The sequence below is a fragment of the Lichenostomus cassidix genome, chromosome 13 (assembly GCF_008360975.1).
Source record: "Lichenostomus cassidix isolate B80296 chromosome 13, HeHo_3.0, whole genome shotgun sequence".
NCBI lineage: Eukaryota > Metazoa > Chordata > Aves > Passeriformes > Meliphagidae > Lichenostomus > Lichenostomus cassidix.
In genome coordinates this window covers 745,089-772,253 of record NC_139494.1, presented here as the reverse complement: position 1 = coordinate 772,253, position 27,165 = coordinate 745,089, and the positions used below count along the sequence as shown (strand labels likewise).

General features: G+C 48.0%; 1 protein-coding gene across 1 annotated transcript in view; it reads right to left on the bottom strand.

Annotated features, from left to right (window-relative positions):
• Positions 1-279: 279 nt before the first annotated feature.
• FGF18 (fibroblast growth factor 18) overlaps positions 280-27,165 on the bottom strand; it is a 73,426-nt gene continuing 46,540 nt past the window's right edge. The window contains exons 4-5 of the mRNA XM_085073230.1: positions 20,232-20,338; positions 280-1,331 (exon numbers count right to left, since the gene is read on the bottom strand). Of these exons, the coding sequence (XP_084929356.1) occupies positions 1,065-1,331; positions 20,232-20,338 (374 nt within the window). The 3' untranslated portion in view covers positions 280-1,064. The remainder of the gene's footprint in view (positions 1,332-20,231; positions 20,339-27,165) is intronic.

The following is a 27,165-nucleotide window of genomic DNA, read 5'->3' as shown; positions in this document are numbered from 1 at the left end:
CTGACAAGTATCAAATATGCTGCTCCTGACAAACACCACCATGGATTCCCTCACACTCAGCCCACCAGCACCCCACACCAGACTCTTCCTTGTGGGAACAACCAGGGAGGAAGAGGAAGATGGTATTAAGGAGCAGGAGGAACTACAGAATTAGCAATGGAGTTTATAGTGGGAAAACTACCCCGAACATTTCCTGCTGGCATTGCATAGAGGATAAATATGCATAAAAAAACTACTCAGGGAGGGGAAAGAAGTGTGAACAGCAAAAATATGTACATATGTTTTAAATAATTTTTTTAATTGTTGAGGCAGTAATACTTGGTTCATGGAACTGCAATATACAGAGAGGTGAAATAAATAGCTTATATATATATAATATATATAATATAGCTGGTTTTAAAATATTCCCTTATCATTGGTGTACTAGGTCATCTTGTAGTCACTTGAATGTAGTTAGCAGCATTCTCCAGAACTGAGCACGATGCAGGATCACGGAGCCGTGACACCCTATGTCGTCAGGAAGGTTACAGAGGATCGATGCGCGAGAACTCCACGGGACTCACTCCCTGCAGCACACTCCGCCTTCTCCTGGGCCGGCGGGCAGCAGGCAATAAATAATTACTGCAAAACCGGCACTTGGCGGGGCAGGGTCTCAGTAACTTTGGGAAAGAACTTTGATTTTCTTTGGTTTTATTTATTTATTTTTAATAATTCTTTCTTTTTTTTTTCTTTTTTTTTTCCCTCTGGGGATATGCTTGAAAAGTTGTCCTTTCCGAAAAAGCAAAATAAGCACCTGTGTGTCATCAACAACAAGAAGTCAATTTAAATAGAGCAGTTCATTTCATTTTTCAAGTCACAATAAATCCCGAACAGCTTTCCCCAGCATTTGCCATCTAGTCTTTTATTAATTTTTTTTATTTTTATTTTTTTTAAACACAATGTACAAAAATAGAGCTTCTTCCTTATTTTTAATGTAAAAATATTCCTCTGGTGCAGTTTTTTTTCTTTTTTTTTTCTTTTTTTTTTTTTGTGGTTCCTTATTGTGACACTGTTTTTGTCTATTTTTAGCTGGGGTTGGTGGGTCGTATTCTCTTAGTCCTCTTGGTGACTGTTGTGTACTTGAAAGGTTTCTGTATCTCCATTTGCCCCTTTGGGTATCTTTTCATAAAATGTACATCTTGCTGGTTTTCCCGGGTCTTGGGCCCTTTCCGTGGCCTCCCTTTTTTGGTGAATCCAACATACCAGCCTGAATATTTTGCAGACATCAGTGCTGTGTAGTTGTTTTCTAGGACTTTTTCAATGAAGACACACTCCTTACTGGTGCCATCAGGCTGAAAAATGAAAAGAAAAAAGAATTATCCAAATGCAAGCTCAGTGACCAAAACCCAATTTGGCATAAATAAAATCATCACATCTGGACCTCTTTTTTGGTTCAAACATTGTTAATAAGAGCCATAACAAGCATCAGCTGAAATTGAAATGATTTTTTTTTAAAGCATGAAAGCGTGAGGTCGTAATTGCTTTTTGTTAAATGCTCTTATCCAAGAGGAGAAAAATTTTTCAGACAACGGTTAAGTTTATCCGGTCCAGTGCCTTCAACTGCAAGCAAAGCAAGACATCCAGCTTTACTTTTTCTGTTAGAAAAGAGGATGAGTTGAACACATGCCAGGGAAACATCATACTTAGTAAGAAAAAACCCAAACCCCAGAATCTCATATCACCCGAACAACAGTGTTTCTCCCTCTACCCCTCACTCGTGAGATGTTTTCTGAAATACCTTCTGGGCTTGCACCCACAGCCACTCAAATCCCACTAACATCATTAGAAGCCTCAGTCTAAGCCTCCAGAGCAGTTGGAAAGCTCACCCTCACCTCATCCACAGGCAACACTGCAGATGAACCACACGTGGTGTTCTGGGGAGCCAGAGGGGTGCTGGAGCCACTGAGCTCCCTGGGACCCTGGAGAGCCCTGAAGTCAGAGGTTATTTTGGAGATGGGTTGCATAGCCCAGGCTTGACTCTGACTCCCAGTCCTGAGCAGTATCAGCAGGGAAAGGGGCTGTTCCCACCCCAGAATGGTTCCCAGATGGGATGGCATCCCACCAGCACACTGATGGCACTGTGGCTGCAGGAAGATGTGGCAGTGAGTTCTCAGCCACCCCAGCACCACTGATGGAGAGGGGACGTGCCAGTGCCTGATTTTACACCTCTTCTCACCTGGGGGAGGTTTTTGTTTGGAAGAAGGTCTCATTTCTGGTGGCAGAAAGGGGGACAGGGCCCTTTCCCTTTCACAATCCTTCAATCTCAGACTGGAAGCAGTGACCCAAAGCTCCAGGAGTTGCCTTAGAAAGCCACAACCCTAAAGTATTTTTCCTCCTCACAGAGGGAGCCAGGATAAGCACTGAGCTGGAGGTTTCTGACCATGACTGCTGCTCCCCACCCACCCCACAGCTGAATGCCCACCCCCCTGGGACCCCTTTCCCCATGGAGCCACTGGTTTGAGATATTGGCAAATTTGGCTCAGCTCAGCCTGAAGATCAAGACTAACAGACACAGAACTGGGCTTTGAACACAGCAGAATATGGATCTTTGCATTCAGGACTCTCACATAGCACACACAGCACTGGAGGGAGTGACAGCATCACGCAACAGCATCAAGTCCTTCAGCACAGAGGAAATTCTTCTCACTCATAACCTTCTGCCAGAACATGTTTTCCCCTTTAACTGCTGAGTTACTGGTGCTACACCTAGAATGTCACATGTCATGTACACCAGCACCTTGAGGTGTGCATCAAAAGATATTAGGGAGTAGATACAGGATAAGTAGATATGAAGCATCACACAGGACTTCATTTAATGCTCAGCAAAGCCAAAGGAAGGATTTCCATCATAGCCCAATTCAGCTTCCCACTGAAATCAAGTGAGTTTTTCAGTACTGCAGGCCTACATATGCTACCATTAAACCCACCCCACGCAAACTAAACGCTGTCAGACCCTCTCAGTCTTTAGCCATTTCAGCCATCACATCCCAGGGGGGACAGGAAAGCCACAGCAGCATGACCTGCTCAGCCCCCCAGGCTCCACCCATGCTCAGGGGCTCCTCTGGGCATAATGCTGGGGTGAGGAGCTGAGCCCTGCACGGTGACCATTCCTTCCCCAAGGACAGGTCAGCCTGCTCTTCCAGGGAAGCCATGCTAAAACATTCTGCACAATCACTGTGGAGCTGGCTGCAGTTTGTGGAAGAGGCAGGGGATCACAGAACAGGAGAGAAACCTTCTGGGCCATGCTGCACAGGCTTCCCTGCGCCCCTGCTCCCCAAATCCCCACGAAAGGGGAACCTTCAGGCACGATGACCCAGACTGGAGGTACACGGGCAGCAACAGAAGAAAACCAGGATGGCTTGTCATCCCCAGCCCCCAGGACCAGCCATTCCTCCAGGACTTAATGCCTTTAGCAGAGCTTCAGTTCCATCCGTGCAACAGAATGTGATGTTTGCCCTGAAGTCAGCAATGCACCATCCTGCCTCAAGTGTTTTGTCACCAGCTAAGGTCTCAGTAATAGGGCAAAGAAAATTCTGGCAACTTTTGCAATGACTCTGCTAATTCAGGGCCTGTGTAGGAGCTCTGCCATAGGACCAGCATCCTGGATAGCCACAAAGATTGTCATTTTACCATCCACAACTGGAAGATCACAAACACTTTAATGAACAGCAGAACAGGGCAAAACTCAGTGGTTCCAGTTTCTGGGGGTGTCATTCTCCAAGTCCTGGGTTTGATCAAAGCCACATGAGTGGCAAAGAGGGAAATCAGTCAACACCACAGGGTTCCACCAGGTTTCAATGGGAAGCCATAAAACCAGCTCCAGGTTTCTCAGAGCTCAGCCCACTACAAACCCTTCCCCAGTGAGTGGAGAATTTTTAAACAATACCATGGCTGAGATTCAAATCCACCCAAACCCAGGTGCCTGTGAACCGACCGGATCCATACCGCAGGGGGAGCAGGTAATTGGAAGGGTTGTTCCCCCCATGCTCATGGAAAAGGACTGGATTTGAGCCCTGACCTTGTTGCTAGGAGAATTAAGGCTTTTTCATGCAATTTGGGAGGTTTCCGCTTGTACTGCAATGTCAGTTTTTCATGGAAAATAAAGACTGGAATGAAAAAGAAAACGTGTGTAGGAGGGGGAACTTATTCTATTAATAACAAAAAAGTATTTACTTATACCTTCAAATTTGCCGACAGAGCCTAAGACGGAGACAGGAGGTGGAGGAATAACAAGGTGCAACTTCAGGCCAACCTCAGGGCTAATTTGAAGTAAACAAGGTGCATGAGATAAAATAACTTCGTTCTGGAAGAGGAAGAGCTAAATGGTTTGATAACATGAAATTACAGTAACATTTACAAGCACCTAGAGATAAACCAGGATAAGGACCTCACTTCCCCAAACACAGCATTCCTGTATGTGCTAAGACACGTCACAGACACACACATGATTTTCAAATACTGACAAGATAATTTTACAACATTTGTTTTAATCCCCAACAGAATAAATCATTAACACAAGTTACCTACACCACGAAGAGCTGTACCCACAACAATCTATTACGGAAAAATCAATTTGTAAGGTTTCAAATAATTTTCAGGCATCAAGCGCCCAACACTTAAAATTTAATCGGTTCCCTATTTAAGCCATAGCAAATCACACCTTGGATCTGTCAGCCATCCCCTCACTCCTCCAAAGAGAGGGGGGTGAAAGAGAAAAGAGATAACAACTTTGGCCAAGCATCACTCTCTGCTCCAGTCACTGGCTCACCCTTCCCCAGGAGCTCCTGGTGCAAACAATCCAGGGCTGAACCCTTGGTCACCAATGTCAGCCAGGAGCTGCTGCCAAGCCACATTTCATACACTGCGCTGGCAGGGATGCACCATGCAGAGCATTTGCCCTCCAAAACATGGAGCTTTATGTTTTCAACTGATCCTTTACAACAAAGAAGTTCTTGAAAGCCCCAGAGCTGCACAGGGGCAGTCTGGCCCAGTGAAATGGTCTGGCCACATGATAGAAGAGGTCCTACACCCAGCCATATCCCTGTCCCTTTCAGAGGGCAGGAATGAGTGCTTCACGTGCTCCATATGTGCCCCACTGGCTGCTCCTGCCTTTTGCCCTCCACCATCCCACTGGCAGCAGCTCCAGCCACGCTCCCTGCTCAGAGCAAGACAGAGCAGAGGCACAACCCTGCTCCTGCTAAGGCCCTCTGCAAGTACCTGCGACCAGCAACCACCAAATTGTCCCTGTTGGCCCAGGGGCTGCTGCCTGGCCATGCAAAGAGGCCGTGCCACCACGGAGCTGATACCTTGCAGGTCAGCTCTTTGCAAAGAAATAATTCAGAGCATTTTTTTGTTTAAGCACACCCCGACAGCTTCGGGAAGATGTGGTATCTGTTAGCCAGATTTCTGATAAACGCCTTATAAAATGCCTGATCTAAATGCCACCTTCCAGGGAAACCTCTGGGGCATGGCCCAGGTCTGTGCAGAGTGAAGGGAAAGCACCCCCTGAGCTGCACCAAGTGCTGGTTCCAGCAGAGCATCTCCTGAAACAACAGCTGTGGAGCAGCCCTGGTGACAGTGGGTCACTGCCCAGTGCCAAAGCGGGGACCTGAGTGGTCCCAGTGTTTTTAGAGAGCAGCAGCACCCAGCCAAGGCTCACCCTCCAGTAAAGGGTATCTCGAGCTTCTGCAGCGTGAGCCACCTCCACGCCGTGTGCAGCTGAGGGCAGCAGAGCCGAAGGGGCTGCACTGCAGCCAGGGTCTCTCCAAGCACACGCAGCTCACCAAGGAGCAGCCCCGGATTGTTTGTGCAGAGCATTTGGCGAGGGGCTCTCCAGTCTTAAACGCGAAACATGTTGAACTGACACTAAAGCAGAATTAAGTGCCAAAGCATTTGCTGCTTCTACAATTACACTCCGGAGCGCTTTGGTGCTCCTGCTCTCTTTTTTATGACCCAACTTGGTCTTATTGTAGTTTGGCTTTCTCGTTTTAAGTTCTCCAAATGGAAAGGATCAAAGAGCTCTTTGTTGTCGCAGCAGAAGCGCTCCTCGGAGCGAGGCATTCCTGCCACGAACAGCTTGCTGCTCAGGGGGAATTCGCGGCAGCCTCTGTGCCACCAGCCCGAGCCAAAGCATTAGCAGGTGCAGCAGCCGCCTCCGCCTTCCCCCAGCAGCCTGCCACGCTAAGCCACCTGAGCAGCTCTTTATGGGAAAGGGAGGCCAGGGCAGGTTTTCTCATTTATGCTTCACAAATCTGGCTCAGTGGGCACCGGCAAATCCAAACTTCCCTCGGCTTTTACAGCAACAATGAGCTCGCGTGAGCAGCTCGGCTAACACCGCAGAGCGGGGAGAGAAGCCTCCGGGACTGAAAAGTTTCTCTGTTTGCAAAGATCAGGGCACAAATTAAGCTGCTGTTAGCTAAGCTTAGGTTAAAACACTTCCCTTCCTCAAGCGCTGCTGCAATTAGGAGCTCTCTGGGTAAGCGACTAGTGATGTGCTGAAATAAGAACAAACCCAAAACCCCACCAAACATGTCTGTGACAACCCAGGAATGCTGGTTTGCACAGGGTGCGGTGAGCCTCAGCATTCAAAGTGAGAGCAGGATGAGTCTCTGTCTAATTATCACCTTTCTGCCAGCTCAGCCCCCAGGCTCGAAGTCAAACTGTGATGATACCAGCCCTCCATACAATTGAGAGCATCCACCTCTGCGAGGGAAGCAAACCCCCACCTCCTAAAACACCTGGAGCAGGAAAAGCTACCACTCAAGCAAAAGATTTCCAAGAGGTGCATGCACCGAGGCTTTTACAAGGAAAACCACTGAAAATGGGCCCTTCCTGCACCCAACCTTCTTTCCCCTCCACAGACAGACAGACAGACAAACAGAGGGGGCTCTCAAGCAGTGTCACTCCACCGTGCTGGATTTCATGCCACCCGGAGGTGTGAGGCACACCCACTGAGCTCAGCAATCATTTCAAATGGCTGCTGAAAATTTCCCTCGAGTACTGACACTATTAGGTTCACCCAGTGCATTATACAGAAGAAATGCTGCCCTGGGTTTCCTAAATTTCATAGCAGTGGCAGCAGGGAAGTCCTGGATTTTCAGAAGCACGGCTCAGCAGTCCCCGTGAGCTGCTCCTGAAGCTGCCCAGCTGAGAACCAAGGGCTGGTGCCCCCAGCACCACTGATAATCCCTGAAAGCCCCAGAGCTGTCTACCCAGCATGTGCCCAGTGACATGTGGCTTTCAGGAAGTCCCTTCTCTGCAGTTTTGCAGAAGCTCAGCTCAAAGTCAGACGAGGGCAATGCTCAGAGCATCCTCCAGACTCGCTCCACATGGCTTGGAAAATCCCGAGTGGAAGGAGGCAATACAGGAGCTGTGCTAATGTCACAGCTTTCAGCACTCACTGCCCCCTCTCCCCCTTGACACACACACAGACCTTTTAAAGGCAGGTCAGGGAGCACGATGAGGAGGTGAGCAGTGCAGCTGCCAGAGCCCACAGTGCTGGGGTGGGCAGAAGCTGCTCACCAACCAGCGAGTCTGAGTGCTCAGCCATCCCCACACACTTTATGGGCATTATCAGGACAGATCTGTCAGCAGCATCCTGATGCTCAGCATCCTGGATTTATGACAAGGCATCCTGACCACAGGGACACCTCTTGACCCAAATGCACATTCCTGCTCCTAGAGCAGGCTGTAAATCAGGGAAGCTGCATCCATAACTGCCAAGAGTCACTCAGCCTCATGCGTGTTTCCTCCAGCTCCCTGCCCTCTGAACCTGCACAATCCTCCGAGGAAAATACTTAGGAGTCATGACAGGCAGTTCAATAAAAGTGTCTGCCGGCACAGCAGAGAGGTTAATTATGTATACAGGACATCTAAGTGCATTCGTGAGGCAGGGAAGTAACACAAAACCACACAGAGGAGATGCTCCATGGAGGGCACAACTCCATCCAGCCCCTGCTTGAAAGCAGCACTGCCCACGTTTGCCCCCAGCTGCCCCCACACACTGGGAACACCTCATCCCTCCCGAAAAGAGGAGAAAAAGGGCACAGTCTTGCATGCGTGGGTCAGGACATGCAGGCTTGGCAGAGCCCTGTGCCTGTCTGTGCCAGACACAAGCTGCAGGAACCAAGGAAGGAAGAGAACAGTTCAAAATTTTTCTTTTCTTCTACCTTTCATTTCAAAATTCCACTTTTTTACCTAAGTTCAGTAACCCTCACATTGCCCTGGGAGAGCTTTCTGTCTCAGGATAAACAGGAGAACACAGATGAAAGGAGGCTCTGTAGGGCTGAACCAGGCAAAGCTGAGGTTACACCAGGACATGCCTCCTAACCTGCTCCTTCCGTCACAGCCAAGATTCCTGCCAACAGTGCAGCAGGGTGGCCATGGCCGGAATCAGGGCAAAGCAGGTTGGCTTCATCTGGAAAGATGCAAATTTGGTTGATAGACATTCCTAACTGCATCTCAGAGAGCGGCATATACTTACTATTAATGAGGAGAAACAGCAACTGCTTTTGAAATGAACTTTATTAAACCAAGAGAAAATTTAGGAAACTTAAGTCAAAACTGCAGGCTTCCTGGAACAGGAAGCTACTGCACTTCAGGAGATCTGAAACCCCAGGCAGGTTTCAGATGTGATATCTGAGCAGATCTATGGCATCTCCCATTACCTGCACCCATCAGGTCCAGTTACATGTAACCTGGGAGGAGCTACATATGTTAAGGGCTGGGAGGGTGTTTTTACCCATCTGTACAAAGCACAACGTGCTGGTGAAAGGCTCTCCTGGGCTTTGCTGGGAGCTCTTTTCCAGCAGTCATTTCCAGCCTCCACAGGCCAGTCCTGAACTTTTTATAAAAGCCACCTAAGAACAGCAGCATGTTTCATGTAGGCTTAAATTCCATATATAATCGTAGCAAGGTGGGGATCGACGGGCAGCAAATGACAGGGCAAGAGGACAGACTCAGGCTTGGGGGAGGTTCAGGCTGGACATCAGGAGGAATTTGTTAAACACGGGAATGAACTGCCCAGGGAGGTGTTGGAGTCCCCATCCCTAGAAGTGCCCAAGGAACACATGGACATGGCACTCAGTGCTCTGGGCTGGTGACAAGGTGGGGATCAGGTATAGGTTGGAATTGATGAGCTTGGAAGGCTTTTCCCACCTCAGTGATCTTTTGATATGGAGAGTTGTGCCCCTACAGGAATTTTTCTTTTCTCAAAAATTTGTTTAAAACATCAGGTATAGATGATGAATGGAGCAGGATAATGGGACTAGAACAGTTGCTGACCTCATAGCAGGTCCTGGGTTGGTCCCAGATTGATTCACATTAAACAAACATGCACACTGGCTTTGTAAGTTATCATTTCAAACAAATACAATCTCATCCAGCCAACATTCCAGTAGTGACACCACTTTCCCTGGCACAAGCTTAAATGAGGGAATTTAGAACCAAGAATGGTCATTGCTTGTATGCAGATGGCATTAGTTCTCTTCATGTCAAGTCATATTACTAAGAAAACAGATAAATCCATTATCAAATCAAGTACTATCCATAAAAAATTATCATCCAGAATGCTCCAGCCTGTGAGTGACCAACTTCCATCCACATGCAGCAAATGCAAGGCTTGAGACTTGTATTGCCTCAGGAAAACTTGGCATATTCAGGTAGCCAAAAGACAATGTAAGAGAATCTCAAGAATAAAAATGTATTTAAGCAAGATCTACTTTTCTTTGACCTTAAAAATGGTTTTGTAACTGCCATATCAAATAGACTCTATTTTGCTACTCTTGTAACACAGGTTTTATTCTCCACGGCAAAAATAACCTCTATTTTCTCACCTCCTCTCCAAAACCAAACTGCAAGCTAAGTAGAAACAATCTTTGAAAAGCAGGAGTCCCCTGAATGTGATCTGAACTGTATCCACTTGAGGAAGATGAGGCTGCACTGCTTTGTTCCTTCTTGCAGTTAAACACAACAGTGTATTTGATAAGTAATGCTTAGAAGAAACATTGCCCTCATCTTAGAGATGCTCAACAACAAAAAGTTGTACTTAGGAGATGAGATACTCTCAGGAAGGCAATTAAATCCAACTTGATAATTGTCAGCACAAGATGCATTTGGCAGCACATCCTCTCCACCCAGACAAGACAAGGCATGACCAGAGCTCAGGGATCCTCATCAGTAAATTTAATTAACATTAAACCTTGGGGAACTGAAATATTCCAACAGGACACACAGCTGCAGCCACCACAAAACACAGGGGACAGGATGTCAGCAGCTTTATGGTGATGCTTCCTGAACACAGCAAGGATTAATTTAAATTATCACACAGCTTTCAAGAAGATGGTGTTTCTTCCCTGGAAGGGGACAGACAGCTTCCAGCCATGGGATAAGGAAAAGATTTAGAGGTCAAACTCACAAGCTTGGTCTGCAAGTGAACCTTGACTTTGCAAAGCTCAGTCTGAGAGAGAACTGGGGCTTCTTAGGAATATCCAAAGGAAACATGACATTTCCTAAAGAGGAATTACAGTAAATCTGTAGCTTTGTTACACAGCTCTCTGGTGACCAGACACAGCCTGGACACACAATGCTCACATCCCCAGCAGAGCAACTGCGAGGCTTTACCATAAAAACACTATAATGAAGAATTAATTTTTTTTAATAAAAAAAAATTTGCTTTATTTCAGAGCAAACTCTTAAAGAATTATGGCTGTGCTGAGAAGATTAGGTTAACTGGAGATGTTCACCTATGGCTAAAAGATGAAAAGTGACTACAAGGACCTCTTGCCCACTGGCTTAGCCCATGACATGATGTTCAAAGAATTGATCCCATCCTGAATGTTCCCACCACCACCACCCAGGAAGCTCTGCCCACAGCATGCACAGCCTGTGGCATGCACAGCTCCTCCATCCACCATGTGTATAAAACCAAACTTTCTCCTCTCCCCACTGTGTGCTTAAAGCCAAACCTGCCTTCCTTGCCTAGCCCTAGAGGATCAGCATCCCCCCAGGGTGCTCAGAAGATTGCAAGAACTGAAGGTAGCACTCAGCACAGGCCTTAAATATTTTGTCACTCTCACAAGGTGTTAGGGGACATCCAGCCAGTGCTGTCAGTGTTCTGACTGGCAAAGCAGCCAAGTACAAACCCAGCCCCAGCAGCACACCATGGGCATAACTGGACCTGATGTGCTCCATTTATGAATTCTGTGACATAAACTCATCAGAGCACACAGATAAACTGTACAACCAGTGCAAATAATGGATCAGCAAGGGAAGGCACTGGTAAATGCTCTGTGGTGGCATAAGCCTCTCTCACCACCCAGTGCCATGAACAGCACAGCCTGCTGGCTCAGACAGCCCTCAGAGCTTTGGCCAAGCCTTGTGCACTCAGCAGCTCAGTTAAGAACTGCTGCAGTTTCAGCCATTTGTGAAACAGAGGGCTCTTCTCCCTAGAAGCATGTTCATCCCATCTCCTCAGCATCTTGTGCCATGTGAGCTCAAGCCCTGCCAGCAGTCCCCAGCCACCCCCAGTCTCTCCAAGGACTCTCCCATCGCTCCTTCCCAAGACTTGGAGCTATTTGGTACTTATCAGCATCCTCTAAAATGCTCTCATCTTCTGCACAAGGAGGTCCCCAAAGACCTCTGCTCTCCCCACAGCACCAACATCAGTCACATGCAATCCCACACCACCGCAAACCAGCCAACCTTCTTCCACAAAACTCATTCCCCACCATCACACCATTTCCCCCTCTCCTTCCCATCTCCACAGAAACGCCTATAAACAAGAACTGACAAATACAGAGTCAGGACAAGGCACACTGCTCATGGCAAATACATCAGCAAAGCTCCAGCAAGCTCACACAGTCTCCCAGCACTCTGAAGGCAGCATCAGAGCCCATCCATTTTTGGGCTACAGCAGCCTCAGTAAAAGGAACACTGGGAAGTCATTTCACTTGGTTCAACCATAACTGGCTTCTTGCAAATCATTACATGGTTGTGCCATCCAGAGTCAGGATTCCTGGAAAACCTATTTCAGTGGGGCTACTGCTTGTCAGGTGTGCAAATGCAGCACAGCCATTCCCACCTCAGGCTCTGACACCTCCTCCCTGTGCCTACAGCACCAGCAGAGCCCCTGGGGAAGGTGCAGGACAGGGTTTGCCAGCCCTGAGCACATGAAACCCACCAAGAAGTGACACAACAAATTATTGTGGGATGGTGTGATAACAACCTCCCTCCCAAAATGTCCACGACATCCAACAGCCCCTCCCTGGGGAACACCTTTGACACATTTCCAGCGCTGTAAAGATTTGAAACTGCAACAAATGAACCAAATTATACAAATTCCATCAGCATCTACAGAACTTGAATGCAATGCTTCAGGTCACCCAGTAATGGGAAAGGAGCAGCTGTGAAAGGCTGAACTGCTGCCCAAAGACTCATGGTCATGGAATGATAGACTGTGCTGAGCTGGAAGTGACCCACAAAGATAGTCCAGTCCAACCCCTGCCCTGCAGACACCCCAACAATGCCACCCTGGGCATCCCTGGCAGTGCTGTCCAAACACTCCTGGAGCTCTGGCAGCCTCAGGCTGTGCCCATTCCCTGGGCAGTCTGGGCAGTGCCAGCACCCTCTGGGGGAAGAACCTTTTCCCAAAATCCAGCCTAACTCTCCTCTGGCACAGCTCCAGCTGGTACCACAAGTCCTGTCATTGGGACCAGAGCTGTCTCTCCACTGGCCCTCGGGAGGATGTTGATGGCCACAACGAGGTCTCCCCTCAAGTCTCCTCTGCTCCAGCTGAACAAATCAAGTGCCCTCAGCTGCTCCTCAGAACCAGACCCATCCTCACTCTCATGTCCCTCCTTTGGATGCTCTCTAATGGCTTAATGCCTTTCTTATGTTTTGGTGCCCAAAACCACCCCAGGACTGGAGGTGAGGCTGCCCCAGTGAAGAGCAGAGTGGGACAATTCCTTCCCTGGCTGATGCTGGGCCTGATCCCCCAGGACAGGAATGTCCCTCCTGGCTCCAGGGCACTGCTGATTCAGATCCAACTGGTCATGGACCAGGACTCCTGGGTCCCTTCTTGCAGTTCCTCTCCAGCTTTTTGACGTTGTTTGGGTTCTGAGAATGGAGGACAGTGATTTAGCTTCTACTTCCACTTTTAATTTCACAAGAATCTCAGCTTCAGAAAAATAATTCCAATTTTTTTCCACAGGTTGCAGGAAAAAGCTTAGTCAGGTGAATGCAGAAGATTGTGATGGCCCAACGAAAATAAAAGTGGTTTTGTAATTTCATTGATTTTAAGAACTTTGCAATCCTGCAGACCCTGAGTCCAGATTTTTGGATAGTTGAGACTGGTTCTGGATCAGGTCTCCCTGTCCAAAACATGGCAGGATCCAAAGTTGCTTGGCTTCAGGGTCCACTGCATGCATTTATTTAGATGACTTAAACTAAAACAAACTCACAGGAGAGTGAAGACCCAGACTGCAGCTCAAAACGAGATCTGACCAAGATCCAGCAAAAGCCATGTCAAGTTTTGCTTTCACATGAGGAGCCAAGTTGGAATAGTTTATGGCTGAACATGTCACAGAGAGATCCACAAGACGTGTGCTATTAAACCTGACACCCCACCAGTCCTGGTCATGTTTATGTTGCAAATTCAGCATTCAGCTCCAGAAATTGTTAGGTTTTACAGGTCCCTTTCAAGCAACCCAAACACTGTGCAACTCCTGGAGAAATCCTGGATAAGCATCAATCCCTGGTGAAACTTAGAGCTCTGCCTCAAGTCCAAGATGCAGCTAGGAGTGGTTTTCAATATACACGTTGAGGAGGGCAAACACCTCATCTACTGCATCAGAGTTTCAAAGTGCAAACTGCACCCCGGGGTGCCCCTGCCCTCTCTGCACACCTCTCAGCACCTCTGCAGCACACCTGGCAGCTGGGATGGACCTGGCACAGGGAGGCACCAAGAACACTGCCACCCAAATGCCACAGGACTGGGGCATGGAAAGGGCACCAGGCTCAGAGTTCATCCCTTGGTGTCCTTGCCTGAGCCCCCTGGCCCTGCAGTGAGGTACACCAGCAGTTTCTCAAAGACAGCTTTTCAAGAAACTTAACCTCACTCTCAGCCAAAGCCAACTGATGAAAAAGCTGCTCCAGGTACAGCACTGAGGCTTTGGAGAATCACCTGGTGTCTCCCACCCAGCTAAGTCTCCTACAAAGGTCCTACAAAGGGTGGCTCCTGCTGAAGCCCTGCAGCTCCTGTAACACAGCAGCTCCTTCTCCCCTGAGGCCAGAGGAGTTACAGAGGCCAAGAGCACGTTTACAGGCCACACTGGGCATATTCAGTCTTTGATGCTGTCAGAGTTTTTTTGGCCAACTTTCCTGACTAAGCACACACATGCTTCAAGAAAACCCCTATTTTCAAGCTGTAATGTAAACAACCCCGAATTATTACTATCCCCTAAAGGCTACTGCTGGCAGGCATCAGTGATAAAGCTCTGCCAGAGCAGTCTGGCATCTAGCAACAATTTGTTTGTTGTCCTGCAAAAATACAGAGAGCCTTGCCATATGGTATTAGCAACTTTCTGGTAACATTAAGAAATATATTGGCTTGGAAAGCAGTTATCACACCAGAAAAAATGCTGTGTCTGAGAGGCAGGTCTCTGCTGTAAGTGGCATCAGCACGGTGGTGCTGGTCAGGGCTGGGGAGAGGCACTGGTGGCCAGCAGAGCCATGCCACCTCCTGCCCCCTGCACCAATGGCATGCCCCTGGCACAGCCACACTTTGGCTGGCACAGCTTTTTTTCAGGAGCTGGACTGTGCTTGGGGACCAAAGCTCAGAGCTGCTCATTGTGAGTGCTGGGAGAGCACCAGTGCTGCAGACATGGTGTCAGGGGAAATGTCCCCAGGAGGTACCCAAATTACCAGTCACCAGGCTGGAGCTCTGCCTCAGCCACACAACTGCCCATGGCTTCCTACCCTTCACCAAACAGCTTTTCTCCACTGCTTACATTCAGCTCAGAGAATGAAGGAATAAAGCTAAACTCATTAAAAAGCTCTTACAAAAATAATGCCCCTGTACCACAATGATTTTGAGAGTGCATGGACACAGATCACTGAGGATCTCTGAAAGAAAACCCAAAGGGAGATGGTGCAAGTCAGCATGTGGATTTGGTGGTAAATTGCCTGTTTTATGGGATCACACATTCAGTTCTTAGAAGGAGCAAAACTGATGCCATGAGCAGGTACTTCTCTCAGGATACAACTTCAGTGCTCTCATTTTCTGTAGAGCTGGCAGGGCTGATCTGTGATAGATCCCATTCTATCACTATTATAACTCTCCTATTTCTGGAGTTTTCTCCACAGCCACATCCTGCTTCAGAGGAAGGACTCATCCACTTTTCCAGCAGTGCAGAGGTTTCCTGCTGAGCTCATTCTCCAGACCACAGCCACACCAGTGGAGCAGCACTGCACAGGAGCTCAGCACACAACAGCTGCCAGGCTGCCTCCACTCCACCTGCATCCTGAGTCCCCTCCCAGCCTAAGGAGATGGACTCCAGCACCACCAACTGCTTCTCCTTCCTGGAAGAGCTCAAGGAGTCACTTAACACACTGAGCTGTTCTCAAAGGGAAGTGAACAGGGAGCAATAGTGCTGCAAAAGGATGGAATCCATCTAATATCATGGAAGAACATCAGTGGGATTTGCTGGAGCATCTTCTGGAGACACTTTTGGATCAAATCAAATATGTGCTTAGCTCTTTTCTCATTCTTCTCAAATCTTCTAAATTCCTTCCAGCCATTACTTGCCTTCCCTGCTTCTATGTCCTGCTCTGAAAGCTCTGTCTCCCTTGGACGCTCTGCACTAGCCCCCCTCACCTCCCATTGGCAGCTCTGCAGGAAGCCAAGGCCTACTCTCCCCTGCCCTTGGTCAGCATGGAAGAACAGGCCTGTTCTCTCCTCCCTGGTTATAGGTGGGAGTGTGAAATACCTCCCCATGGATACCTGCTGCAGCCTGAGCACTAGCACTGAGCAGACTGCCTCATCCCACAGCTGGATGTCACAGAGCCACAGAGAATTCCCTGGACACAGTGACAGGGGTCAGGAGATGCTCTGCTCCTGTCACCATGCAGCAGCCACCAGCCCTGGCTGTGCCCAAAGGAAGGGCAGGCTTTGGTCATCATGTGATGGTTCAGGCTTCACAGAGCCTGACTGCAAATGCTTTCCTGGCAGGAGGACTGGGACAGGGCAGGGAAAGGCAATTCCTGCAGCGTCCTGCAGTTCTAGAGAGCCTGGCTTTGCTCAGCAAGAGCAGTGGCTGCCACCTGCTCAGCCCAGGCTGCTATTCCTTGCTCTGGGAGACTTCAAAACTTACCTGTGCCAGCCTTCAACAAACATGAAGTCTCCACTTTACTGATGACCTTATCTTAATGCATGAGATAAGAGAAGCTGAGGCAGAGAGAAAAACCACAGAATGACTCCCCAGGAGAAGTAGTTAGAAACTCAAGAACTCCTCCAAAGAGACCATCAGGTCCTCTTTGCCCCTAGCACTGAATTACTGCCAATATTCAGAGTTCTTGTGTTCTAGATGACTTGTCACCTTGTGCCTTGCCACAAGTGGACAAAAGAACTGGACCTTTTAGAGTCCTCTTCTCCCAGTGTTTATAAGGACCTTGAGATAAATAAACAGGATTAATAATTAAAAAAAAATAAGAAAAATAAAAAATTTTCCTCAGAAAAGCAGCTGGTATTCTTGTTCTGAATTTTCATATTTTATTTTCTCTTTTTGTAGTATGATTCCACCATAAAGCCTGGAGAAGAGAGGCCTCTAGGAAGAACTTCTTAGAGCCTTTCAGTACTTAAAAGAGGTTAAGGAAAGATGGGGACAAACCTTATAGCAGGACCTGTTGCAATAGGACAAGGAGTAATGGCTTTAATTGAAAGAAGGTGAATTTGTACCAGATATAAAGATGAAATTCTTCACTTTGACGGCCCTGGCACAGGGTGACAGAGAAGCTGTGGCTGCCCCTGGATCCCTGCAAGTGTCCAAGGCCAGGCTGGACAGGGCTTGGAGCAACCTGGGATGGTGGAAGGTGTCCCTGCCCAGGGCAGGGGCTGGAATAACATGAGCTTTAAGGTCCCTTTCAAACCAAGCCTTTCTGTGATTTTATAATAAAGTTCAGTGGTCCATAGAAAACTTCAGGAAGACCAGAAAACTCAGGACCTACAATTTTTATGTAGCACCAAAAATCCATAGGAAAAGAAACATATGGGCAGAAATGAAAGAAAAATTAAAATTATATGTTTCTTGGGCCTTCTTCAACACGACACCAAGAATCCACAAAAAACACAATGCAGTTTGTTTTCCCCAGATGCTGCTCACCTTTAACAGAAAAGTCACTCCTATCCAACACCTTCCCTGTCTCCAGTTTTCAAAACCAGCACACAGAGTGTCAGTGACCCTGGCAGCTGCTGTTACACTGGGGTCAGGAGTCTGCCCAAACCAACCCCAAGCCCTTTGGTCCCTGCTGGCAGTAAACACACACAGTAACACCCAAGAGAGGCAAAACCTGCAAGGTTTGGGGCTCCTGAGCAGCTCCATCAGATGGCTCTGCTGGGAAACACTGGTGGAGGTGCAATTCACCATAAATAAACATAACAACACAAAGGCTGCTCTTCTTACCCCCAGGGAGTTAATTTGCTTCCCTGCAACACAACCAAGGTGGGGGAAAGCCCTGTCCATCTCTGGAGTTCTTGTGTTCATCACCAGTTCCAGCTGAGAACAACAACAACCTGCTCCTGACCGTGGTACACTTTGTAAGTGATTATGGGACACAAAAAGGGACTAAATTCAAAGCAGGTTTTCCACTGGGGGGGATCCAAAACTGCTGAGTGAGAAGGAGAACAAAGCCAGATGGCATGTGCTGGTCTTGTTGGGGATTGTGCAGTGTAAGGTAACAGAAAACGAGCAGAGAAAAAGGCCTGGGTTGGTCCCATGGCTCCTCTCCTGCCAAAGGAACATAGCAGGACAACCGTGAAACAATCACTTCATGGGCTTCATTCCCCTCCACCCCCAGACTGAACTCAAATATTTGTATAAGCCCAGGCCTAACTTTTATCTCATGTTTTCCTTGGGGTTTACTAGCTGTTTAGAGCATTCAAGCTAAAAATCATTCCCTCAAACTCTTGCCACAAAGAGAGCTGAAACTATGACACTAATTAAAACCACACTGTTCGGTATCAAGAAGACATGCTATTGTTTTCCTTTTGTGCTCGTGAGAAGCTGTCAATGTGGGCAACACATCTGGAACATTGTCCTTCCCAGTGCCCTGTTCCCTCCAGCCCAGGTCTGCTGCTTTGTGAACTTGTCACCAGGTTGGGATGGGAAGGCAAAAGTATGTACAAAAATAGACTTATTTATTCTTTGTAACTAAACATTTGCCAACTTAACACTATGAAAAGCACATCAGGAAAAAAAAAAAGGTTCATGCTGCCTGATAGGTGAGAAGTTAAAGAACTGTCCTGCCTCAGTGCCCAGTGGGCCAAATCAAGGGATGAGTCTTAAATACATACCACATATGAATATACTGTATGTATGGAAGAACAGAGGCTGGCTTTGCCAGGATGCTTCTGCACACTCAGTACAGAACAGGAAAGGCTGTGGGCTGCCCTATGTGTGGCTGTGGGCTGCCCTGCTGATGCACCTGGGGTACGATCTACTGAAGAAAAAGCTAAGATTCTGTGCTCATTTTACCCCATCTGAGTGTTTCTAAGGTCTCCGTGACTAGTATCAGCACCTCATAAACATTAACAAAATTATCCTTGTAACATTTCAGGGAAAAATGCTATGATCATGTTTAAAGGATGGAAAATTAGGGCACAAAAAAATTGAAGGCAGGTTTGTGTCCAATGCAACCTTCAAAAGCATCCAACATGGTCTAAATCCAGTTAAACTATTAATTTCTTTGTCCAAGACCAAACAATGGGGTCTCTTGCAGTGTGGTAACACAAGTGCAGGAAGCAGAGAGAATTGGCTGCTTTGCTCCAACCCTCCCGAGCACCAATTTCCATTTCTCCCTGATTTTGAGCAGTGCCCTGGACACCTCCTGCCTCAACAGGCAGCTCCAATGCAGGTCAGGCACAGGGTCCTGGCTGGCAGCAAAAAATCTGGGCTTAGCCTCAACAGAGCATCTGCTCCCCAAGGAAACACAAATGGGAGGAGGGAGGGATCTGCCAGGGAAGTCAGTGTCCCACAGGTGTCACTCCTGGGACCACAGTAGTAAATAATTTTTCATCAGAGCCATTGGGTTTCTGGCTTCTTTTTGGGAGCATGGCTTTCGCTTCCTTGACTCAAAACAAAATTCAGCTTCCCTTTTTCACAGCCACAAGGATGCCAGATTTGAATTCCTGGTGGTACAAAGTGAGGGCAGCAGAGGTCTGAAGGCTGGAATATTTTATTTCACATTTATTTTTTGGTGGTACTTCAGCTTTGCACAAGCCTCTGCCTGGTTAGCAAGCCTCCAGCTTTGCCAACAATACAGTAGAACGGTGTGAATTACAAAAACGAGTGAATACACAAAAAATACCTCTGCAAATAAGCTGGAGGGGTGAACATGCTGTAATTTGTTACATGTTTCCATTGCAGGGGGGATCCAAAGGAAAACATTCCTGTAATGCTGGAAACTGGAGGCTCAGCACAGCACAATGTTCGGATTCCAGCATTGGCTCTGCCACCCCATTCCCTGGCTCATGACTGGAAGGAACCTTCTGTAGCCCACATGCCCCTGTGTGAACCACCAGCACACTGCTCTGCTTGACCTGCTATTTTCAATTTCTCCCAAAAAGGAATTCAGGAGAAGCTCATATTGGAATGTGCCCCCAAAGAAAGATCAGGTAAGGAAGGTATTGTGGAGCTGGCCATGGCACTGGGATGCTGACATGGTAGCTCATGTGAGCCATGACTCCATCCACACCTGCAGCATCACTGGAGAGCCCAGAGAGGCTGCAGGGCTCCTTTTACAGCCTGGGGAGGCACTTGGGAGAGCCCTTGGGACAGCATGAGCTGCCTTGCAAACCCCACATCCCCCGTCCTGCTTCTCATTTGAGGCTGACAGGCCAAAGTCGAACACATCATTACAGCCTTGAGGAGGCTGCTAAAGGTAACACTCAAGTTACAAATGAATTAATAGGAAACACTTACCTTCCCCACTAGCTTGCCTTTCCTGTTCATGCAAAGGTAGAAATCTGTCTCCTTCCCTTTGATCCGGACTTGACTGCCAAAAGTGTCTGTTTCCACTAGAAGCTGGGCTTGGAAAGGAAGAAGAAAAAAAAAGCATTTACCATTGTGGTCCCATGAAGTCACAGGGTGCAAAGCTCCCCAGGGCACTGTCCCATTGCCCAGCTGAACCCCACCAGGCCAGGATGCTCTGCACAGGGACAGCCCCAGGGCCCAGCCAGTGGCCGAGCCCATGGCTTGGTGCAGGACTGGCACATCCCCACTCACTCCTACACAGATACTCAGATTTAGTGCTGGTTCAGCACAGAATAGGCCAATACTCGAGTGGGCTCCATCTGCCACACCAACCCCACCACCTCATTAGCAGCATGAGCTCAATGCTAATGGAACCAGAGAATTGCTTATGCTGGGAAAAAGCCTCTAAGATCATCAAGTCAAAGTGTTCCCCTAGCACTGCTGTGGCCACCACCATACCCTGTCCCTAAGTGTCATATCTACATGGCTTTTAAACACCTCCAGGGATGGTGGTGCCACCACTGCCCTGGGCAGCCTGTTCCAATGACAACGCTCTCCTTCACACTGCAGAAGGGTTCTTGGATGGTAAGAACATGGATTTTATTCTCATGAAGATGAAAGATTACAAGAAAGAAAATCCTTTCTCCACAGCCAGCAGCCCTCAAACACTGCACAGAAGTGGTTCAGCCACACACGCCTGGTGCAAAACATCACAGTGATCTCCTGAAGGTCACCACAACAGCTAGCAGAGAGAAATTTGGCACTGCTTGTTCTGTCTGATGCATACCCACCCTGAAGATGTCCTCCATACCTAGTTGGGCTTCCAGAAGGTTATGAGTTGCTTTCTAGGTCTCTGGCTGTAGCTGGGAGAAATGTGGCCAATCTCAGTATCATGCAGGTTTATTGATGCCAGAGCTGGTTTGCAGCATCACCAAAAGCCAGGGTAGAGGACAGATTTCTGCCGCATCTCCATAAACCTCCTGCTCTAACACAGCTCTACCTGCAGAAGGGGCCAGGCTGCCACCAAGATGAGCAGTGTGCCATCATCATCATCATCACCTCAAAACTCTAGACATATCCAAATTCAGCCTTTTATTCCATCTCTAATCTAAACACAAATTCCAGTCATGCTCAAGATTCAGATTCCAGGAATTTCCCCAGAGAGGCAGGACCAGGCAGACTGGACATTTTGGTTCAGATCCATCTCTGACATGGAGGGGGAGAAAGGAGACATGGTTGAAACACAATGCAAGAATGTGTAAGTGTCAGCAAGTGCAGCTCCACGGTCCTGCTCTGGAAATACTCACGCTTGTAAGTTCTGAGGCTCACCGTAGAAATACAGCTTTTGCCAAACTCTGGAGAATGTTTGATCTGTGCTGCAAAAAGTCACATTCTTTTTGGCATTCATATTTCAAACTTTAAAGCCCTCTAAGAGCAAATATGTTCATTGTAAGGATTTACCATGGGGATAGAAATAGGAGTTTGTTTCATTTAAACACATTAATATTTTTCCCACTTGTAAAGTCAGCTTTTGGCTTCTGCAGCAGTGCAAATATCACAAACCTTTAACTCACAAGGGCCCTAAACAGTTTTCCCCTTGCAGCTCAGTCACATCTGTAAGTTCAGGGGTTTCCAGTTACTAGCTGCTTACATTTATTTAGGTATATTTGTTAAGCCTGTTATCACAGGGGATATTTAAATTATAACTTCTTTCTGACAGCAAGCCAGATAATGTCTGTATTACAGCAGAATATTACTTGAAATCATGCACAGATACAGATATTTATGGAAGTTTTTCAGAAATGCATCATGGGTTTGGGTATCTGTGATGAAGGGCAGCCTGCAGGAAACAACAGTGCAGCCCACTTTGTCTCTCACCTGCCAAGGTGGTGCCAAACCTGTGACCATTTCTGTGAGGAAGGGCCACAAGCCAGAAATAACCTGCCAAAGTAAGGATATCAAGGTGAGCCAAGCCAAGAGGGGGATGAAGGCACAGGGCCAAGGACAGCTCCTCAAGGGCAGGCTGACCAGCATGGTGCAGAACTCAGTGAGTGCCCACTGCTCCAGGAAGGTCAGGGAAAGCTGCTCAGGTGCAATGCAGCATTAACAGATCAGGGAACAGCAAAGGTGAGACTGTCTGCATTTCAAATGGTGACTTTGAAAGAGCTCCCATGAGCAGGGGACTGAAGGTCAGCCTCAGACAGGAAGACCAGCAGGAGCACATGAGTAAAAGGTTATGGAGCCAGCAAAGGCTGCTCCAAGAGCCATGGCCAAGAGAGCACCAAGGAGCTGCCCACAGATCTACAGTGGCCAAACCACTCAGGCCAAAAACTGGTGCAGGGCCACCTGCCACAGGGGTCAAGCGAGGGCTCTATAGAGGCAAGAACAGGACACCACAGCTCCCTGGTGAGCTGCAAGGCATTCCCTGTGCACTCCAGCCTCAGTGCTGCAGCTAAAGCTGCTGAGAATAACTCTGAACATCAGATACCAGCTCTGGCCAGCCAAAGTAGGAGCTAGCATGGACAAAACCCTCCAACATGAGAACCATGGGCTGTGGTCCCACTGGAGAGCCAGCAGCTCACACCCCTGTGACGCAGCTCCCTGCTGGCAGCTCATACTCAGATGGACAAATGGGGCACACTGGCTTGTGCTCCCCACCCCCTTGCTCTGCAGCCAGTATGAGTAATATCCAAGCTGATTTTAATTTGAAAAATATCACCTTAAAAAGATGCCGGTTCCCTGCTGTGAAAATTAAAACCATCTGGATGGAGTGATTTCAAATAATTAATCTAGGACTCCTTTGGCACCGCTACTAATTAAAATATGATACCTTCCTCCCCCTTTTTAAATAAAAAATTTAAATAAAGTTTAAAGATCTAATAAAATAATGTCATAATTTAGAACTAAATGGAAGTCACCTTTCCTGCGGGCTGCAAAGGTTATGGTGGTGCTGAGATCCCTCCCAGGCAAGTGCTACGGCACAGTCTGAGCAGCAGAGGAAAAGCAGGCATCCAGTGAGACCTGGATTCATGCTGGTAAACATACCAGCACCCATCCCAGAGCCCTGAGAGACAGCCCAAAACCCCCAGGGATCATCCTGAACCCAATTCCAAGGAGTGGGAGCAGAGGGAAGAAGTTTCAGCAGAGGATGTCTGATCCCTGCTATGACCTGAGCTGCCCTAGCACAGGCCAAGGCCTCACAGAGGTTCCCACTTCTGAAAAATCTGAGTCTTAAGACATTGGAAACACCATCTTATTTCTAGGAATTTCTGACCATCTTTTCTACAAGAGAGATCAGTGTGGCTTTAGGGTGGATTATAACCCAGTTGGCTTCCAGTCTGCAGCATCCCTGACTGCTGCAGCCTCTTTGTGCAACAGGCATCTCCCTGAATTCCCTCAGGAGCAGGGACAGGCACCTTAAACAGCACATCTAAAATCATCTGGGATGAATCCTGGCCCTGAATGCTGCAATGAGAGTTCCTGGGGGGTGGAGGTTGACCCAGCACAAGGGGCTGCTGATGTCTCCCACCCCACTCTCACAGCAGGAGAAAAGCTCAGCAACTACCAACACATTTTACATTAATTCAAACTGGACCTGGCATGCTGTCTGGTCCTGTGAGAAATATGCCATGGCCACGGGGAAAAGCCAAGAGAATTTCCAGGGAGAGCTCAGCTAAAATGGGTCCCACCATGCCAGAGCACCATACCCACAGCATTCTGCTGCTCAGCACACCTGACTGCCCACTCCATCTGTCCCTGGACACACCACACAGAGATTACAATCTTTATTTTCAAAAGCCCAGTACTGCAATCTTTAGATCAGGTGTTATTGTTTAAATTCTTTGACAGCTAGATATTCTGATATATTTTCCAGGGGAATAAAAAAAAGAGCAAAAGAGAAAAGATGTCTTTAGAGGGTGAGATCTCCTGCTACATGTTTCTGCCTTATTGGCCCATTTAACCTAAACCTTCCTGAAAACTCCCACTGGAAGAGACTGGAATTCCTCACAAGTCTAGGTGAAAAGGATTACATATATGTATGTTGAAAAGCTATCTACCAGCTAAGAAAACATGAAGTCAGGGAGATATGTGAAGGTGGCAGAATATATGCCAAATTATCTTTCAGATATTTCCTGGGAGTGGGAGGACAGGAGCCAGAAAAGTACAGGGAAAGAGAGGAGAAAAAGGGCACCTAAGAAGTGTAAGGTTTACAAGTACATATCACAAAATCTTCAGTTCCAGATAAAGGAAGAGATAAAGGAGAAAACACAAGAAAGGTGCAGAAGCTCTGGATACTTCAAGTCTCTCCACTGGTTTGGGGTTTGTTTTGTTTGTTTTTTTTTCAGGTAAAACCCCTGCAAAAGGTGCCATAGAGAGAAGGAACTACAGCTGCTTACACTGTCCACAGGCACCATGAAGCTGGCCAGCTACAAGAGATTTCCTGGGGAAAAGGCTCTCAGAGGGGACCAAGATATTGCTGCTTCTGTTGCACTTCTTTTTCTGAAACAAAGTGAGCAAAACCATTCTCAGACTTGAAACCATTTCCAGTGAATGAAGAGGAAGGATGTGCTGACACACTGAGGCTGGGAGCACAGCACCTGGGAGAGAGAGCAGCTTTCCCAGTTTGTTACCCTGGTGCTTTGAACCAGGACATTCCATCGTTCACAGTGCATATATCACATCTGATGGGACAGTAAAATCCACTCTCTGGTGAGATTGGATCTTCTCCTGAGACTCCCAACACAGGCAACTGTGCTTAAAATAGTTGAAACCTGTTCAAACACTGGCTAGCTCTACCAAAACCACGTGAATCCCTTCCACGACCACAACATAGGAGAAAATGACCCTCTCTCCATAGTCATGATGTAATGATGAGGGAATAATGCCAAAATTAGGTAAAGTCTGGAGGGTCTAATGAAGCCTGCAGGCTGTGGACCAGTGAGGGAATCTAGGCTGCATCCCTAAGTTTTGTCTGCATACTTGCATAGCCCTGCAAACCATATGGTATTTAATTGTTCTAATCCACAGAACCCAACTCCCTTCTCAAATATTCAGGTGCAAATCAGGAGTAACCAGCCGATCAATGAGGCTGGTGCTCAGGAGGGCAGAGCTCTGACCCACATACCACTGTGCTGAGCTCATCCTGTCTGTCCTGAGCACAGCATGTGCATGTCAAATTATGAAAAGGGATGGTCATGGGGAGGGAGAGTAAGAGCAGCTCCAGCACCCAGACTCCAGATATTTTCTGTTTCGAGCCAGTGCTATGCAAGAGCCAGGGAAGGGCTGGGTGTCAGTGCAGGGGCTGCCCAGGGAGCAGCTCCCAGTCCTGAGCAGGCTGTTTGAAGGTGCTGCTGCTCTAAATGAGGATTTCTTTTAAACACTGTACCTTTCACTCACTCAGCACCCTAACTGCTGCACCTGGGGCCAAAGACTTTTTGGTGTATGTAATCCCCTCAGAGCACCAACACACCCAAGTCCCCGGGGCATGTTTTCCTGCCCCATCGTGGGGCGGCAAGGGAAGCAGGACCGAGGGCTCTGTGTGAACAAAGGACAAACTGCAGACACAACCTGTCACCTGCAGAACAGCCTCGGTAGCTCTCAGGAACCAGACAGGTTAAATATTTGCATGGAAGACATCAGAAGAAAATCTATAATGCAACAAAGACCTCAAAGGCACTTACACTACAGCAACCTGATCCTGTAAATACTTGCACACAAAGGACTTCACACACATCGGAAGTCCCTCGAGTGCTGATAAAGACCCTCCACGGCTTCAGGGTCCCGCCCCTGCCAGCGCCTGCAGGGTGGAAGGCTGGGGAGCACAGCTCCGGACACGGCTTTGGTCAAAGCTTCCACCCCCGAGGGCTGGCTGCTGCTCACTGCCCACCTGCACAGCCCCCGGGGCCGGAGGGATGGGGAAAGGTGCAGGATCCCAGCACCAGGGCCAACCTCCCCTTTCCCTGGCACACTCTGGGACACTTCCCTCTGGGTTTCACCTCTGCAGGAGCTGACAGGAGCTTCAGCCTCCGGGAGATGCTTTCAGGCACTGCTGGTCACAAAACCACCACCTCACAGCAAGGAGGCTCCTGAAGCACGTCCAGCACTCTGAGCTATCCCTTGGCACTCCCTGGGCATGTCTACAGGACACAGGGCCAAGACTTGCAGAAATATCCACGTCAGTGCCAAGCACACCAGCCCAGCGCCCAGCCCAGCCAGCTGTGCAGCATGACACACTGTGCTGCAGTTAACCCCACAGGGTGCACAGCCCGGGATGGCTGGGTCACAAAATAGACCTCTCACGGCATTTAATATCACTCTCCACTATTTAATATCACTCTCCACTCTTTGAGCTTGACACACCATTCACAGAAATCACAGAATGGTTGGGCTGGAAGAGATTTTCAAGCTCAGCCAGTCCCAACCCCTTGGCAGGGACACCTTCCAGTGCACCAGGTTGTGGATTGTCCAGCCTGGTCTAGACCATTACAGAGGTCTTACCTGTAGGAGTTCCCACCCAAAAAATTTCCCTGCCAGTTCAGCAGTGGCTAACAAAACATGCCCAGGGTACGATGCTGAGCTGCTGGTGTTCCCCAGGCATCTCAGGGACCATCTTGGGCAGATTCTGCTTCCCCACCATGTAGAGATATGTTGTTTATGACAGAATGGCACTATCAAAGTAACAATGAGTTTCTAAAACATAGACATAGAAATCCTCTTCCCCAAACTGCCAAGGCTCCCTATAGGATGAAAAAGCTTCCAAACATAGTCCATACAGACTTACTCTATTTACCTCGTCTTGGGAGGAGCTTAAATGAAAATGTGCTAATTTGAGGTCTTTTTTTAGTCCACACATATGAAAATTGTTTGATGGTTTAGCAGATGT